General features: G+C 37.1%; 1 protein-coding gene across 4 annotated transcripts in view; it reads left to right on the forward strand.

The window, feature by feature from the left end:
* Positions 1-17,481, forward strand: part of FRS11 (FAR1-related sequence 11) — a 34,918-nt gene extending 17,437 nt beyond the window's left edge. The window contains exons 3-7 of one of the 4 annotated variants that reach the window (XR_016112837.1): positions 2,301-3,322; positions 3,778-4,221; positions 11,930-12,958; positions 13,070-13,170; positions 16,692-17,481. Coding sequence is in view for 3 of the 4 variants with exons in the window: in XM_088984130.1 (XP_088840256.1) it covers positions 2,321-3,322; positions 3,778-4,221; positions 16,692-17,309 (2,064 nt within the window). In the remaining variant the exon portion in view is untranslated. Of the gene's footprint in view, positions 1-2,300; positions 3,323-3,777; positions 4,226-11,929; positions 12,959-13,069; positions 13,171-16,691 lie in introns of those variants that run through there. The other 3 variants (XM_088984131.1, XM_088984130.1, XM_088984132.1) reach the window with 3 other exon arrangements.
* Positions 17,482-18,282: the final 801 nt, after the last annotated feature.

Consider the following 18,282-nt stretch of genomic DNA (forward strand, 5'->3'; position numbering starts at 1 on the left):
ATCTTGTCAGGATGAGAAGAGACAATATTGGAGATCGGGGAAGTTAGGTAGGAAATCTTGACCAGTTCAGGTTCAGTTAAAACTGTATGAAAATTGCAATTATAGGTTAGGCCATGACTTTCTCTAATGAGGGTGGAAGAAACCAAGGCTTTGTTTATCTAAGGCAAGATGAAAGAGATTGGGGAAGGACAGACTAAAGGTTTAGGTTTCCCACCATAGATCAGTCCAGAATTTAATTAGTTTGCTGTCTCCTAGACTGAATCTAGTGAAATGGAAAAACATGAATCCTGTTTTGCCATTCCATTCTGTTTAATGCCATATCTATTGTTAAAATTAAGGATGTTTAATTAATTTCTCACTACTTCGATCCATGTCCTTTCTGGTCTACCCCTATCCATTCTAGCCCCTTCAACTTGCAACAGATCACTTCATCTTATGGGTGCTGTTAATGGTCTTCTATACTATACATGCAATCAAACCATCTTAGTCTACTTTCTCTCATTTTATTACCCACTAGTAGAGGTGTTGATTGGACTGGATTTGGTTCAACCCGATCCAGTCCAATGTGAGTCCACTTACAAATGGACTGGACCCAATCCAGTCCAAATCCAATACAAACCAAATCCAATCCAATCCATTAAAATGTAAATGGACTGGATTGGATCCAATCCAAACTGAATGAAATATAAAAAATTACAAAAATATACTAAAATGAAGAAAATCTGAAAATTACAAAAATATACCCTTTTGGCGTTGAAAAAGCACTTTTGTAAATGTTTTCATAAAAGTACTTTCATAAAAGTGCTTTCATAAAAGTACTTTTGTAAAATTACTTCTGCAGAAGTGTTTTTATAAAAGTACTTTTGTATAAGTGCTTTTGTAAAAGTGCTTTCATAAAAGTTCTTTCATAAGTGTTTTTGTAAAAGTGCTTTTATAAAAGTACTTCCATAGAAGTGTTTTTATAAAAGTACTTCCATAAAAGTGCTTTTGTAAAATTACTTATATAAAAGTACTTCCGTAAAAGTGCTTTTACAAAAGTATTTTTGTAAAAGTGCTTTTATTGAAGTGCTTTTGTAAAAGTGTTCTTATAAAACTGCTTTTGTAAAAGTGCTTTCGTAAAAGTACTTTTCATAAATTACTTTTATAAAAGTGATTTTGTAAAAGTGTTTTCGTAAAAGTGCTTTTGTAAAACTACTTTCATAAAAGTGACTTTATGCTGGCTTCAGTTTTGATTGGTTTCAAATTGGACAAGGGTTAGGCCTCCTGGATTATTGGAAATTTGGTTTAGGTCCAATTCAGACCAATAAGAATATGGACCAATTTATTTTGGATTGGCCCAATCCAATAATTATAATGAACTCTCGAAATCCGATTTGATAAGGTTTGGATCGGATTGGATCCAATCCAAAACTGGTCGATTGCCACCCCTACCTGTTGGAACTACACTAGGTTCCTTTGAATGACTATTTCTGATGCTGCCCTTTCTATTTTTCCACCTATCCATCTCAGCATACACATTTCTGCCACTCATTTTCTCGACATGTTCTCTTGATCTCTTACCCCGTCCTTTTTCCCACTCATTTATTGGAGCTACTCCTGGTTTTTCCTTTGAATGACTTTCTGATCCCATCCTTCGTAGGTTCCTTTGTATATTCCATCTTGGGTTTACACCTCTATTCCCCCCCCCCCTCTTTCCCACTAAGGCTGCATTTGGAATCAGTGTAAAACGTAATCGGTTTTAAAATACACCAATGACGTTTTACACTGAACCATGAAAGTGATCATTGCTTTTTGAAAATAGCGATGGGTGGAAGAGTGTAATGTTTTACATCGATTATCAATGTAAAACTTTAGAGCTGATGAAGTTTGACATAGATTATCGACATAAAACTCCACTCCATCCAAACACATACAAAACTGAACCGGAGTTGAGTTTTACGTCGATAATAAGTACACCATCTTTCCAAATGCCTACAAAACCAAACCGATGTAAATTTTACATCGGTTCTTGATTTACATCGCATCCAAATGCAGCTATGTAATGCTTTTGTTGTACCTGATAATGAGAAATAGTTTCAGAATTCTCCATGTGTTTTGACATAAAAAATGTGCTATATGGGCAAGAAATTACTGACCATATATTGGGGACATGTCTGTTCTTTGTTCTTTTTTGACTATTGATTAGGCTGAATTTATTGCTAAAGTTTTTGTGTTGCATTGCATTAAATTAAATTCAAATGAACTACTTTGTTACCTCCTGAATTGGGTATCCTATTGATTGTTTAAAATATTCGATACAGGGTTTTAATTTTCACTTCCAATGCTATTACGTGGAAACGAAGTGATGTCTGAAGAAGCTAGGCAGATGATAGAGGCTTATAATGATCCTTCAGACCAGAGATCTTTGTCTTTGGATGATACCAGTAGCACTGAAGAATCACCAGAGAACACCCGACTGTCATTAGAAACTTCAAATGATGCAATTCCTTACATTGGGCAAAGATTTCTAACTCACGATGCTGCATATGAGTTCTACAGTGAGTTTGCAAAAAGATGCGGATTCTCGATCAGACGGCATCGGACAGAAGGAAAAGATGGAGTTGGTAAAGGACTGACAAGAAGGTACTTTGTGTGCCATCGTGCTGGCAACACTCCAATCAAGGCATCAAATGAGAGTAAACCACAGAGAAACCGCAAGTCATCAAGATGTGGTTGCCAAGCATACTTAAGAATCAGCAAGACTATGGAATTAGGGGTTCCAGAATGGCGTGTTACAGGCTTTGCAAATCACCACAACCATGAGCTCTTGGAACCAAACCAAGTTCGCTTCCTACCAGCATACCGGACAATATCAGAGAGTGACAAGAACCGTATCTTCATGTTTGCCAAAACTGGCATCTCTGTACAACAAATGATGAAGCTCATGGAGCTTGAGAAGCGTGTGGAGCCTGGATACTTGCCATTCACTGAGAAAGATGTGAGAAATCTACTTCAGTCATTCAGAAAGGTAGATCAAGAAGATGACAGTATTGATCTCCTAAGGATGTGCAGGAACATCCAGGACAAAGATCCCAACTTTAAATATGAGTACACAATTGATGCAAACAACAGATTAGAGAACATTGCTTGGTCTTATGCTTCATCAGTCCAATCATATGAGATCTTTGGTGATGCTGTTGTGTTTGATACAACTCATCGTTTAACTGCCTTTGATATGCCACTTGGGATATGGGTTGGCATGAATAATTATGGCATGCCTTGCTTCTTTGGTTGTGTACTCCTACGAGAGGAGAATATGCGGTCCTTCTCGTGGGCATTGAAGGTAAAGGAGTAAAGCCATATATGTTAGCCTGAAGGTTTATCACCATTAAACGTGACATGCATACTAAACATGGGATGTACTAACTCAATGATCTGAGCATTCAATTTTCTGATACCTTTGGTGGTGTGCAGCTGAAATATCAATTTGACTATCTTAACCTCTAACTGCATTTGGAAGAGTAAAATTTTTCTAGTGATAGGAAGAAAGCTAATGCCTTAGCTGGCTAGACTAGGTGTGACCAGCCAGTCTGTTTTTAGCTGGCACCTACTCGGGTGGGCAAAGTGATTGGATGTTTCAGATGTATGAGTTGGTAACCCATATGCATAACAATAGGGTAGATATTTTGGTTCATTGATGGTGATGGACCTTCAAAAAATACATTTATCAAAGAAAGTTAATTATTTTCTTTTCTAACCTTACGGTATTCTTCTATCATATATCTATTAATATGGTAGGCATTCTTGAGGTTTATGAATGAGAAGCCTCCGCAGACAATCCTTACTGACCAGAATATGTGTCTCAAAGAGGCGATAGCTGTTGAAATGCTGAATACTAAACATGCACTTTGCATTTGGCTTATTGTGGCAAAGTTCCCTTCCTGGTTTAATGCTGTTCTTGGGGAACGCTACAATGAATGGAAGGCCGAGTTTTATCGGCTGTATAATCTTGAATCGATAGAGGAGTTTGAACTAGGCTGGAGAGACATGATGAACTCTTTTGGGCTTCACACAAATAGACACATTGCGAATTTGTTTTCTTTACGAACCCTTTGGGCATTACCCTATTTGAGAAGCAATTTTTTTGCGGGAATGACTACAACTGGCCAATCCAAGTCAATCAATGCTTTCATCCAACGGTTCTTGAGCGCACAAACTCGGCTAGCACACTTTGTCGAACAAGTACGTATGTTCTCTCTCTCTCTCTCTCATGTGAGTTATACATGCACATGGAAACACCCCTAAGATACTCAATGATGTATTGGACACTTTGATGCCTAATGCAAATTTTGTGTTTGACATCTTCTCCAGCCATATCCTTGTTATATATGGGTTGAAGATGCATTGAAGGAAATTTATCAAAAAAAAAAAAAAGATGCAGTGAATGAACTCAAGGTTGCATTGTATAGTTATATATGTGTATATGCTTGCCTGTTATACTATCTTGGAGCTTCTTTGCTCCAAATTTCAGAAGCTAAATTTTTGTAGGGTCAGTTTCATTCTTTTTCCTAGTTTAAATTAAAGTCCAATGCCTATATTTTCCTTTTTCATCTTATGTTTGACAGATTTTTTTTTGATAGTTTTACAGATTTTTTTCTCTAATTATTCAATGTAGTAAAATATAGTTGGAATTATTGGATCATATATCTTTAAGGCCCACCAACCTCATAGTTTGGACCATTAAATGTTAGTGCTACTTCTCTATGTGCCTACTATCTTCATCTCTTATATAGTCAGCCCTTAGTCAGTGATGGTTATGTCAAGTTTCAGTTTGTTTCCTTCACATATATAAGGCTGTTCTAGTAATAACAAGTGTTTGCCTATCTTGCTTTTCGTTTAAATATCACTTATGCTTGAATGTGATTTGTTTTGCATTTCCAGATTTAGAATATTTAATTTTCTTGATAAATAGATGATGGGTATATATGAAACTAAAGCAGTGCAAATGCCTAGTACATGTCCATGTCTATATACATACATATGTAATTAATGTATGTATCACTCTTTGTATGAAAAGCTTTTGTTAGCTAAGTGGCTAAGCCAGAAGAGGATCCAGATGTGTGCTAGGTCAAGGTGTAACTTGTTGGGTTTTGGGCATAGAAACTGGCCAAAATTTAGGACTATATCTTGTAAAAAAGAAATTGGGAGGAGGAAGAAGATGTGGCTGACTGATTCCTTGCTTTTCTTCATAGGAAGTAAATGACGACGACAAAACATTGGTTCACAACTTTTGAAAAGCAAGGATTTGGTATCAAGTGTATATGTATACCCAGGTAGAAGTAGAAGCAAACCTCTGATTGTGCAATGGTAGTATGGATTGGTATATGGAATGAATACCAAGTGTTCATGTGTACATGCCCAAAAAAAAAGATGGAGGAAGAAGTGTTGATTAGACAAAATTTTAAGTTCTTCCTTATTGGTTCAGGTTTTGAAGTCTTTGATGGTTCAATACAGCATTTAGCAATGTCTATGTTGATTAAATCCTAACAAATAGGAAAATAATAAAAAGAAATCAGTATATAAACACAAAATGAATATTTTAGTTTAGTAATGTCTGTTTTATAATTATGACCTCAAAAAATTAAGAATATAAAAGTATTTTATAACACAATGTACAACACTTCTTGGTGATAAGGCGAGGCAAGCCTCCAAGGGTGCCTTATCGCCTAGGAGTCGCCTCTCAGGGAAAAACAATTGTATGCCAAACAAAGCTGATTAATATTTCTAGCAAAGTCCAGCCAGCCTACAAGAGAAAAACAGATGGAAAACTGTTTCATCACTCTCCCTGCACATAAGGCAAATGTTTGCCATACAAAAGCCTCTGGATTTAAGATGATCTGAGGTAAGGACACTAACCACAGCCACCAACCATGTGGATGCTTCTATCCTAGGTGGGACTGGATTAACCCACACACCTTCACACCTGTCTCCAACCATCTGCTCCCTTAAAAGAGCTAAAGGGCTTCACCATACATCTCCCATTCTTACACTCCTTCCACGCAGTTCATCCCTATCCCAAAAAGGCCTCCTTAACTTAGGACTCTAGATCATCTTATCCCCCCACATCTCATAGCATTGGCTAATGGTAATATCATGGTCAACCAGTCTATACAGTCTTGGACATATACCACTGAATCTACCCACTCCACAGCAATCATCCTCCCAGAATTTTATTCTAGCTCCTTCCCCAACCAAGAAACTGTTGAAATTTTAAGTTCTTAGTTAAAATTCTAGCTCCTTCCCCATGAAATTTTCCCAACCAGAATTTTATTCTAGCTCCTTCTCTTGATTCCCACCCAAATCTTTTTTTTTTGAAGAGTAAAATAGAAATTTTATTAAAAGAAAAAAATAGTTACATGCAAAAGGTGACAAGATGGCACCTAGCTTACAAAACAAAGCAAAACTGAACTAGGTACAGTCCAAAACTAAGACTGATACGATTACATCATTGAATCTCAAGCATACTCTCGAAAATTTTCCCCAAACCTGATCTGTTTACTTGATCAAAATCTGGTAACACCCAAACCCAATCTGCAACTAACTTCCCTACCAGAGCCACCAGAGCTTCTGTGTTCTTGAGTTTGTCTTCAAAGATCCTTCTATTCCTTTCGTTCCATAGCATCCAGCATACAGCAAAGGGGATGGAGCTCCATACTATCTTTGCTTTCCTACCTCCCCCAAATCTTGGCCAGTTGGAGAAAATTTCTGCTGCTGAACTTGGCTGAATCACACTTATCCCAAATAAAGAAGTGTAATAACTCAACATGATTCTTGCGGTCTTGCAGGTGGAAAATAAGTGCAGGACAGTCTCTTCATCTGAACTACACATGACACAAATGTTTGCCATATGAAAACCTCTGCTCTTCAAATGATCAGATGTTAAGATGCTGTCCATGGCAACCAACCAAGCAAAAGCTTCCACTCTAGGTGGAATGGGATTCCCCCAGATTCCACCCTTATAATCTGATACCTGCTGATCCTTTAACATAGCTAGATAGAAAGATTTCACAGAAAAACCCCGTTCTTGCACTCTTTCCACCACAAGCCATCCCGGGAGGAAGTGGATACCTCAACTTTCTGAAGCAAGTTCAACAGATGAACGCATTCTTCTATTTCCTGGTCCAGCAAGGGTCTTCTGAATTTAAGACACCATACTATCTTTCTTCACACACTTTAAAGCATTGATCAATTCTAATCTGGTGTTCAGACAACCTAAATATTCCCTCCCAAATCTAACCACTCCATACTTTCCAACCACCACCCTCCTTCATAAAGATTCCCTCTCCTTCTCTAAACCAAACCTCCACAGCCAGTTACCTAGCAATGCCTTATTGAAGTCTCTATGGCCTACACACCCATCAATGCCATATTGAAACTTCTCAATCTTCTAATTCCCAAGCCCTCATTCTTCTTTGGCTTACACACCAAGTCTCAACTGACTAGATGAAACTTCTTAGACCCCCAATCCTTTCTTCAAGAAGTCTGTTGCCTTTTTTCAATTTTCTTAGCCACTTAAGATAGAATTTTTAGAAGAGAGATGTAGTATGTTGGCAAACTAGAAAGGATCTCACCAATGTGATTCTTCCCCCCAATGACAAATATTTAGCTTTCCACTTGTCAAGCTTTTTCTCCACTTTTTCAATGATTAGCCTCCAAATAGAAAATGCAGAAGCCTTAGCCCCAACTGGCAAACCCAAATATTGGAAAGGGAGGTCTCCAACCTGACATTCAAATGCTGAAGCACCTCTCCCCAAAACTTCTCTGCTGACTTCCCCAACTCCAATAATGGTACTCATTGCTAGGTTCACCTTTAAGCCTGTCAACATCTCAAAATTGGCCAGAATAGCTCTCAGAATAAATACTTGGTCCACTGTTGCATCCAAGGATATTAAGGTATCATCAACATACTGTAAATGAGAGATACAAGGACTCTCAATCCCTACTTAGAAGCCCTCAATCAGCCCAAACTGCACATTCCACTACCTAGAGGTAGTAGTTCAGAACATAAGAGGTGTAAGCCTCCCGAACAAAAGGAGGCATAAGCCTCCTTAAAAGTGGGGGACGAGGAGGAAGGAGGGGGAGTTTTCCTTTCCTTTCTTTTCTTTTTTCTTTTTTCTTTTTTGTCTTTTTGTATTAGGTGTGCATGAGGCAAATGAGCCATATGCCTCTAGCATGCCTCATGAAAAAGGATGTGAGGCATATGCCTCAGAGGTATCAATGCCTCAGGACGTTTTGGGGGTGCCTCACATGGGGGACCTCCAAGCGTACACCTTCCATGCCTTTTAAAATACTAATTCAAAGTAGGGGAGTGCAATTAGCAGGGAGGTATTACTTATGCAAAGCAGCTGAAGAGAATGTTCTGCACTTGTGTTTAAGGTGTTGCTTTACGAAATACATTTGGGGATATTTCTTTGGTCTTTTCAAATATAACTTTTTGGATCTTAGAAATCTGGAAGAGAGCTTTGCACATTGGCTGACAATGTAAGGAAGTCTCAAGGCGAAAATTGCTTGGAGCTATGTTCCTTCTGCCATATGTTGGGAGGTCTGGAAAGAAAGTAGTAGAAGAATTTTTGAAGAAAAAGAGGAAAGAGAAAAGAGAGATAAATTAGTATTCCTTTGTGGTAAAAGAATCATGGATTGTATTACTTTTTTGCCAGAATTTGGAGGAGTCTCCAAAGAAGATACTGGAATTGGTTTTTTTTGACTTTTTTAGAGTTAGAGTCAAGAAATTAATATTTTTATTTTTGTCTTGTTTTACTTTTGAGATGTATTGCTGTATTCTATGTATTGGGTAGTGTTTCTTCTTTTTGGCTCTTGTGGTGACATCTTGTCAATTGTCATATCTATGGATATACTTTTTCTCTTGATTAATAAAATTCAGATCTGCCTAGAATTCTTTTCCATCGTCATTCAGCCTAGGGTTTTCTAGACCTCGTCATCATCTATTGGAGATAAGAAAAAGGGCTGAAAAGGATTGGTCACCCTTCCCTTTTGGAGGTTTTCATGCCACCAGTCTGTCGTTTAGTGGGTGTTTGTGGTGGTTTGTAGCATAGTTGTCAAGGCGACGCTTAGGCGGGGTGCCTAGGAGACAAAGCGCCCTTTGAGGCTCGCCTCGCCTAATTGCCAAGCAGTTTTGTACTTTGTATTATAAAATACTTTTTTATTCTTTATTTCTTGACAATATAATTATAAAATGGGCACTATTAAACTAAAATATTCATTTTGTGTGTTTATATACTAATTTCTTTTTATTATTTTCTTATTTGTTAGGGTTTAATCAATACAAACATTGCTAAATGCTAGCAAGGTAACCTTGGGCCTTCAGGTATAGGCCCTATTCTCAGGACCAGTGGGAGTGGGGGACCCTACAAGGGCAGAAATAGTAGCTCTAGTACAAGCAATTCAGATCGCTAACCAGCTTGGGGTGGAGCATCTCCTAGTTGAAGGGGACTCTTAGGTGGTAGCAAGGTGGCTTCTAAACCCGAATGCTACCATTTGGGGCTACAAAAATCTCATGAAAAAAGTAAAGTGGTTGACTAGTAATATGAGAGTTGAGGTAAATTGGGTAAGCATGTCAGCTAATACTATGGCTGATTCTTTGGCCAAACATGGGGGTTTCCAGGATGGATATTTTTTGTGCTACATTGTAACTTGTTATAATTTATTGGAAAGCTGTACTTAACTAGCTTGGAGAGGTTGCATCTCGTGCTTCTCCTTAGGGATATTGTACTATTTACCATTGCTGATTAATAAATTCTTTCAATTATAAAAAAAAGCATTGCTAAATGCTGTATAACTCTCAAAGACTTTAAAACTTGAACTAATAAGTAAGGAAGAACATAAAATTTTGTCTAATCAAAACATTTTCTACTACTACTTTTTTTCTTCTTTTCCTATAACAAAAATAAGGGTTCAGCTCTCATATTTTTTGATGTTCTTTTCCTTCTTTTTCTTCTTCTCATTAATATGTTGATTTCTATACTTCAACATGAACTCTATACTTTTTCTTATGAAAATTTAAATAATTATTAAGGAAATATGGTTATGGTACCCAGGGAACTACCCTAGGATCTATGTTTTCTACATAAAAAATCCATTGCCTAGGTGACGTCTAGGCACCCGCCTAGGTGACTAGGCGACTAAGCGCCCCCGTGTCGACTAGTCTTGCCTTGGCGCCTTGAAAACTATGGTTTGTAGGAAACCCTCTAATCAATGGTACGAAGAGGGCTGTTTTGGGTGGTGTAGTGGACAATCGAGTGCAGGTTGGTTTTTTGTTGATCAAATAGGTGGGCTGTATGGGTGTTTCAGTGTTAATCGAATAGTTGGTAAGTTGCTATGTTTATGGTGTGCATTCGGGTAGTTTTGTAGTGCTGAGAGTGAAGAATATCAATGACTGTTATTGCTGAAAATTGTGACGGTAGGTGTCTTCAACAATAATCTATCACTAGTGTGCAGTGTGTTGAAAAGTGAATTAGGCATGTGATATACAGGTGGGTGTGTGTGTGTGTGTGAGAGAGAGAGAGATAGAGGGAAGAATTTTAGATATGGGAGATAGTAGTGAACACAAGTTTAGTGTTATGGTTCTCCCCGATTACCTGAATGTTCAAATGACTTCTATCAAATTGAATGGGGAGAATTATGTGCCTTGGGCGAAATCTATAGAGGTCTTTCTTAGGAATAAGAAGAAAGTGAAGCATATAAGAGAAGAAAAACTTTCTACTGATTCTCAGGAATATAGTGATTGGGAACAAGAAGATGTAGATTATGACCTGGTTATGGAATAGTATGAAACCCAAAATTAGTGTGTATTTTATGTTCTTAAGTACAACCAAGGAGATTTGGCACCATGCCAAGAAGCTGTTCTTTGGACAAGACAATACTACTAGAGTGTATCAGCTTTATCAGGAGTACTTTAATTTGCAACAGGGTAATCAAAGTCTCAAGGAATATTATGCTAGCATGAAAAATTTTTGTAATGAGTTGAATGTGTACTATCCCCTCGCTCTTGGTGTTAAGATTCAACAATAATAGAGAGAGAGCAACTTGATGTAATCAGATTTTTAGTAGGGCTAAATCTGAATATGAACCAGTGAGTACAGATACTAGGTGGGTTAGTTCTTCTCTAGAAGGTGTTTGCCTGACTTCAGAAGATTTCTGTTGGACCTATAGAGAACTCTAATATCTTTGACAGGTCTGCCTTTTGCAGTGACAAGAGGGGGGGGGTCGTGGAGTTAGAGTGGAGCTTGGAGAGTTCGGCCTGATCGTAGTGGTGGTGGACGTATTGGAGGTCGAGATTCAGGGGGAGCTCATGGTAGAGGACATAGTAATGAAATGAGGGGGTGTACACATTGTGGTATGGAAGGGCACACAATCAACTTTTATTATGATTTGCATGGCCCACCTTCAACTTGGGCAAATCATACAGTGGCTAGTGATGGTAGTTCAAGACAGGATATTCAACAAGCCGATTAGATGCTTTCTAAATCTACGGATGTCTTTGGGAAGGAGATGATGAGTGTCCCACGTGATGAGTATGAGTGGTTTATCCAGGCCACGTCTCAACAAAATACAACTACCTTCGCACATTCAAGTATGGCTTCTCTGGCATCCAAACCCTACCATTGGATTATCGACTTTGGAGCTTCCAATCATGATTGAGACTCCAAGTGTGTTTTCCTCCCTTTCTAAGTGCTCCACATCACACTCTATTACCCTTGCTAATGGTTCTACATCATCTATTTGTGGTGTTGGTAATGTTGACATAGACCCTTTATCCTTGTCCTCAGTTTTGTATGTTCCCAAATTTCCTTTTAATCTTATATCTTTTAGTAAGATGACGAAGTCTCTTAATTGTTCTATTACATTTTACCCATTTTCTTGTGTTTTTCAGGATCTTAAGACGGGGATGAAGATTAGTGGAGGACATGAAGTTGGTGGATTGTATTATCTTGATGGTGGTGGTGGTTTGCCAATAGCTCTTCAGACATCTTTGTCTTCTCTTTAGTGGCATTATAGACTTGGTCATCCATCACTTAAAGCACTTAATTCACTTGTCCCGTTGTTTAGTCATCTTTTTGTTTTGGATTGCGAGTCGTGTCGGTTGGAGAGTCGTATGTCGAGTCCTTTTTGTTTAGTTCATTTAGATATTTGGGGTCCAAATAAAATAGTGTCATACAATGGTTACAAATACTTTGTTATTTTTGTTGATGATTATTCAAGGATGACATGTCTACAACCAATTCAATGTGCATATTAAGATTTTTTATTTTGATAATGGCAAGAATATTTTTATACATTGTTTTAGGAGTATTTGGGTCAACATGGCATTATCCATCAGACTTCATAGCAAAATGGGGTAGTTGAAAGAAAGAACTGCCATGTTTTGGAAAGTGTTTGTTCCATTTTGCACCATATGAATGTACCCAAACATTTTTGGAGTGATACTGTGCTTATATCTTGTTTCCTCATTAATCGGATGCTCATTCCCATCCTTGAAGGTCATTCTCCTTTCACAACTTTGTTTCCTACATTGTCTTTTGTTTCCTCTTACTCCCTGGGTTTTTGGGTGTGTGTGTTTTGTCCATAATCTTGGACCTGGAATGGACAAATTAGATGCATGATCCACTAAGTGTATCTTGGCTATTCTCAGGCCCAGAAAGGGTATAAGTGCTATAACCCCAATTCTTGACGTTCCTTTGTGTATCTTGATGTCATATTCCATTTGTTCTAGTTGTGGCTAAGTCTTCGCCTCTAGTGCAGCTTCCTATTGAACGACCACCCATCCAACAAGTGTATAGACATCGACTACATGTACCAACTCCTCCTCCAACTTCTTTGCCGTCGACAAATCCGACAGTTGTTCCCACACTAGCCCCACCCACTATTTTTGACCTTGATCTTCCTATTACCTTGCAGAAAGGTAAACGTAGTTGCACACTTCATCCTATTTCAAAATATGTTTCTGTATCTCACCTTTCTTCTTCCCATCGCCATTTTGTTTTTATGTTATCTTCTATTTTTGTTCCTACAGATGTCTAGGAAGCCCTTGCCCTTCCAGGGTGGCGCCATGCAATGGAAAAACTCTCAGTTTTGGCTCATAATCATATGTGGGATCTCACCATGCTCCCCCTGGTAAGCATGTTGTAGGTTGTAAATGGACATACATTGTTAAGTATTTATTTGATGGTAGTGTAGAGCGGTTGGAAGTTTGACTGGTTGCCAAAGGATATTACCAAATGTATGGTATTGACTATATAGAGACATTCTCTCCTATTGTTAAAATTAATTCAATTCGTGTTGTGATATCTCTAGCTGCTATGTACGGTTGACCATTGTTTTAGCTTGATATCAAGAATGTCTTTTTACATGGTGATCTCCTTGAGGAGGTCTATATGGAGCAACCACCGGGGTTTGTTGCTCAAGGGGAGGATGGTGGTAAAGTGTATAGACTAAAAAAGGCCATTTATTGACTTAAACAATCTCTTCGTGTGTGGTTTGGTAGATTCAATGAAGTGATAAAGAAGTTTGGCATGAAACAATGTTAGGTTGATCACTTTTAAGCTATGATTCACATGCTGGGAAGATTTTATTAGTGGTATACGTAGATGACATTGTTATTATCGGTAGTGACAGGTTGATAATTGATAGGCCGAAGACCTTTTTGCAGGAGCACTTCCAAACAAAGGACTTTGGTAAATTAAAATATTTCTTGGGGATAGAAGTAGCAAGGTCTAAGCAAGGTATTAACCTGTGTCAGAGGATGTATGTTCTTGATTTATTAGAGGAGACATGATTTTTAGGTGCCAAGCCGGGTGAAACACCTATGGAATCAAAATACCAAACTAAGTAATGATGTGGGTGAGGAGTTCGAGGACCTTGGAAGGTACAAGAGGTTGGTGGGCAAGTTAAACTACCTAACCATTACTTGGCCAAATATTTTATTCGTAGTTAGTGTGGTGAGTCAGTTTATGCAAAATCCTTAGGTTCCACATAGGGATGCAGTTCTAAGGATTGTATGGTATTTGAAGGGAACTCTTGGTTGTGGCTTGTTATACAAAAAATGGAGGGAATCTTGAAATAGAGGGATATACCAATGCTGATTGGGCTGGTTCTATATTTGACAAAAGGTCCACTACAGATTATTGTACCTTTCTTGGGGATAATTTGGTGACATGGAAGAGTAAGAAGCAGACAATGGTGGCAAGAAGCAGTGTAGAAGCCAAATATAGAGCCATGGCACATATAACTTGTGAACTAGTGTGGTTGAGAAATCTTCTACAGGAGATGGGGCACTCGATTGACACTCCTATGAAGTTTTACTGTGACAAGCAAGCTACAATGCACATCTCTTCTAATCCAGTTTTCATGACAGAGCAAAACATATAGAAGTTGGCTATCAATTGTGAGAGAGAAGGTGCTTAGTGGAGTGATAGATATTGCATATATTAACATAAGAAGTCAATGGGCAGATTTGTTCACCATTGAGTTGGGGAAGAGTGCACTACATATTCAACAATCTAGGACTATATGATATAGCTCAACAGCTTGAGGGAGAGTGTTAGTGTCAAATGTATAGGGGTAGTTTGGTCTTTTTATTTATGTTTTGTGTGAGGTGTAGTGTTTAAGTTAAGTGATGTGTTCGATACTTGAGAAGGGGCATAACAAACATTTTGTTTTATTGTAGAAAACTATAAATATAACTTGACCAACTAGAGAGGATGGACTTTTCTCTTGTTTGAACCAATTTCTTCTTCTCCTCTCACTTATCTTCTTCTTCTTTCTTTTATCTCTAATATTCTACTACTATTTATGAGTACTAGTGCAGATATGAACTTTATCAAAACTGCTTGGCGATTAGGTGAGGCAAGCCTCCAAGGGCACCTTGTCGCCTAGGTGTTTCCTTGACAACTATGATTGAGAGAACTAAAGCTCTAAAAACCCTATAGAAAAATATGGACAAAGTTTAAAATGTCGATGTTGATGGAAATGTCGCTTACCAAAATATAGGACATATGTCGGAAATGTCGAGGGAAATTATTGTAAAAATTAGAGACAATGGAAATATTATGAAATATGTGGAAATATGCAATTGTATTTTGTAAAATGATAAAAGAAGCATTAGTACATATTTCTAGACTATTATCTTATTCCTAACCATTATATAAAGCTAAGAAATTAAAATCAATAACAAATTAGTAAATGATGATTTACTGGTTTATTATGCATTTTGATGTTTTTACAAGGTTATCTGATATTTTTTTTTCTTATTTTTAATTCTTATTTATTATAAATTCTAATATATTTATTTCACACTATTAAATAGAAATGGATTTATTTTGATTTTTTAAATATTAAAGTTATAATGCATTATGTTTCATTATATATTTAATAAACTGATTCTCCTTTTTGTAGTATTAAGATTATGATAAATTCTGATTTCTTATAAAACTTAATTAATTTATTATGATTTTAATACTAAACTTATAAAAAATATGATTTAGTATATAATAAATTTATTCTGATTTTTTATATTAAATGTAGAATATGATTTATTATAAAATTTAATAAACATTTTCTGATTTTATAAATATTTAAAAAAATACTAACTAGTTAATATTTTATTACTTGAAAAATATTTTATGTTTTATATTATAAAGTAATTAATTTATTATCTTGTTTTTATATTTTGTTAATTCTTTTTTATAAATATTTTATTTGAAATATTAAATACAAATTATTAATGGAATAATTTATACTAATATACTGTATTACAATATAATATTACTAATATATTATATTATTAATGTACATTAGTGGACATCTTGTTGACATAATAGGAAAAACTGTCTTTTTTTTTTTGTTATTTAGATCGATTTGGTCGACATGTTGATCAAAATAATACAATTTTTATATTACCATCCATTTTCATGTCGGTGAGCCTCAATGTTGACATATGTCGGGCGACATTAGCGACATTTCGCGACATTTGAAACCATGAATATGGACAAAGGATGTATGGCATCACTCCACTTGTCCAATGGATTCAAGAGAGAGACATGAAAAAGATAATAGAAAAGGAAACAGAAAAATAAAATGTAGGGTTAATGGAAGACGGAGGCAAGTTTTCCCTTTTATTATCGGTAATCAATATATACATTTGCTTTATGGATATAAATCAACTGACAATGTCACTATGCCTTTCTAGATGGTCCATTTTTAGGTCTACAGTGTCATGGCAAACAACATGCCTAGAAGAACAAAATCTGAATTGAATCCCATAGATTATAAATTGATGGGGAATTGTCTAAAATTGTTTGATTATATGTAATGAAAGCAGAAGGGGAACTGGTAAAGCCTTCATCTCCTATGCCAGGCAATGTCTTTGAACCTTGGATCATTCTTTGATTGTATTTGGATCATTCGGTTGAATGTAAAACTCTTATTCGTTGAGTGCAAGGTTAAAATCAACTTAGACAGGTTAAATATTTTTGGGGAAATTGCATAAGCATGGGACACAACTTGAATATGATACTTGGTGAAACAGCCCAAGCAATCCAGTCATGTTTTATGTTTGAGCATCATCTCCTTTTCATAAATGTTTCATATATGTCTATGAGGTTTCCCTTTCACTTACATTTTCTTTGCACATAAAGGTAGCGGTTGCTGTTGATTTCAAAGATCAAGCAGGAGAGCAGCAAACAATGCAACAGAATCTTCAAAATATTTGCCTCAAGACAGGGGCCCCAATGGAATCCCATGCAGCTACAGTACTCACACCTTATGCCTTCTGTAAAATCCAGGAAGAACTTGTCTCGGCTGCACATTATGCTTCATTTCAGATGGATGATGGATCTTTCCATGTGAGACATCACACCAAGTTGGAAGGAGGCCGAAAAGTGATTTGGATCCCTCGAGAAGGTATCATAACCTGTAGCTGCCATCAGTTTGAGTTCTCGGGGATCCTATGCCGTCATGCGCTTCGGGTCCTATCAACAGGAAACTGTTTTCAAATCCCAGAACGGTATCTACCTCTCCGTTGGCGTCGAATCAACACATCACCCTCAAAACTCCTCCAGACTACCCCGAATGATCATGCTGAACGTGTACAGGCACTGCAGTCTATGGTGTCAACTCTTATTACAGAATCAGCCAAGTCAAGGGAGCGGTTAGACATGGCAACTGAGCAAATTTCTATCCTCTTAGCTAGCATAAGGGAGCAACCTGTTTCGGCACAAGGTGCAAAAGACCTTACCATCCACAAGACCCATTAACTTATTTTTCAGAACGTGGAAGATATTACTAAAACACTTGTATTGATCAATTAAACACTTGTAAAATGTTTTAGATAGAAGAATCTCCCACACAAATTTGTATTGATCATCCCTAAACACACCAGCAACACAACAATACTGAATCAAACACCCCCTTAATTGTTTTGGAAAATTGATGGCTTTCATTCTCTTGATCTTCAATACCCTTAGATTTTTGTAGTCAAAATAATTATAAAATTGAAACTTTTTATTCCAACTCTTGGGTGGGGTTCCACTCAAGCTACCTATATACTAAAAAGTAAGATCATTATTGTCTTTAGCATATAAAAATGGCATAACCTTTCCACACACTGAACAAAATGAAATGAAGACACATCTCTAACTCCTTCCAAACGAGTAAGCAATAACAGGTGAAGCAAAACACTAGGATCAGGAATCAACCCATACAATCTCAAATTAAGTACATAAACCCCAGAGACAGAAAATTCTCTAGCATGTTGGTAGAGAAGGAAAAAGCTGATCAGGCAACCGGGAGGATTCCTGGAAAAAGCAAACCGGATCTAGAAAATAGAAGATCGAGTGATCGATCCCACAAATTTACGTTCTGGAGATAATTTCCTGTAAGAATAAAGAGAGATCTCATAATGTTTTTGAGAATTTGCCCTCTTCTAGTTCTTGGAGTCAAAATCAAAGCTGTGTGTCACCATGAAGAACATTAAATGATCTGAAATACCGCTTCAAGTCACTGAAGATCTGAGATATAATGGTCTTGAGAACTTGCTCTCTTCTAGGAACCTTATCAGCGAAGCAGAAGCTAGTGTCCATGGAAAGTACTTGATTATTGTCTGAAATGTTGCTGCCTTAACTGAAGTACTGAAGATCTGATATCGATATTGCCTGTTGAAGAACATGGTCGTCTAGCTCTATTTATTTTATGTATCTACTCCGCGTAAGCTTGCAAGTTGGCCATGCT

The sequence above is a fragment of the Nelumbo lutea genome, chromosome 4, assembly GCF_056320005.1.
Source record: "Nelumbo lutea isolate HS-2025 chromosome 4, American lotus-T2T, whole genome shotgun sequence".
NCBI classification, from domain to species: domain Eukaryota; kingdom Viridiplantae; phylum Streptophyta; class Magnoliopsida; order Proteales; family Nelumbonaceae; genus Nelumbo; species Nelumbo lutea.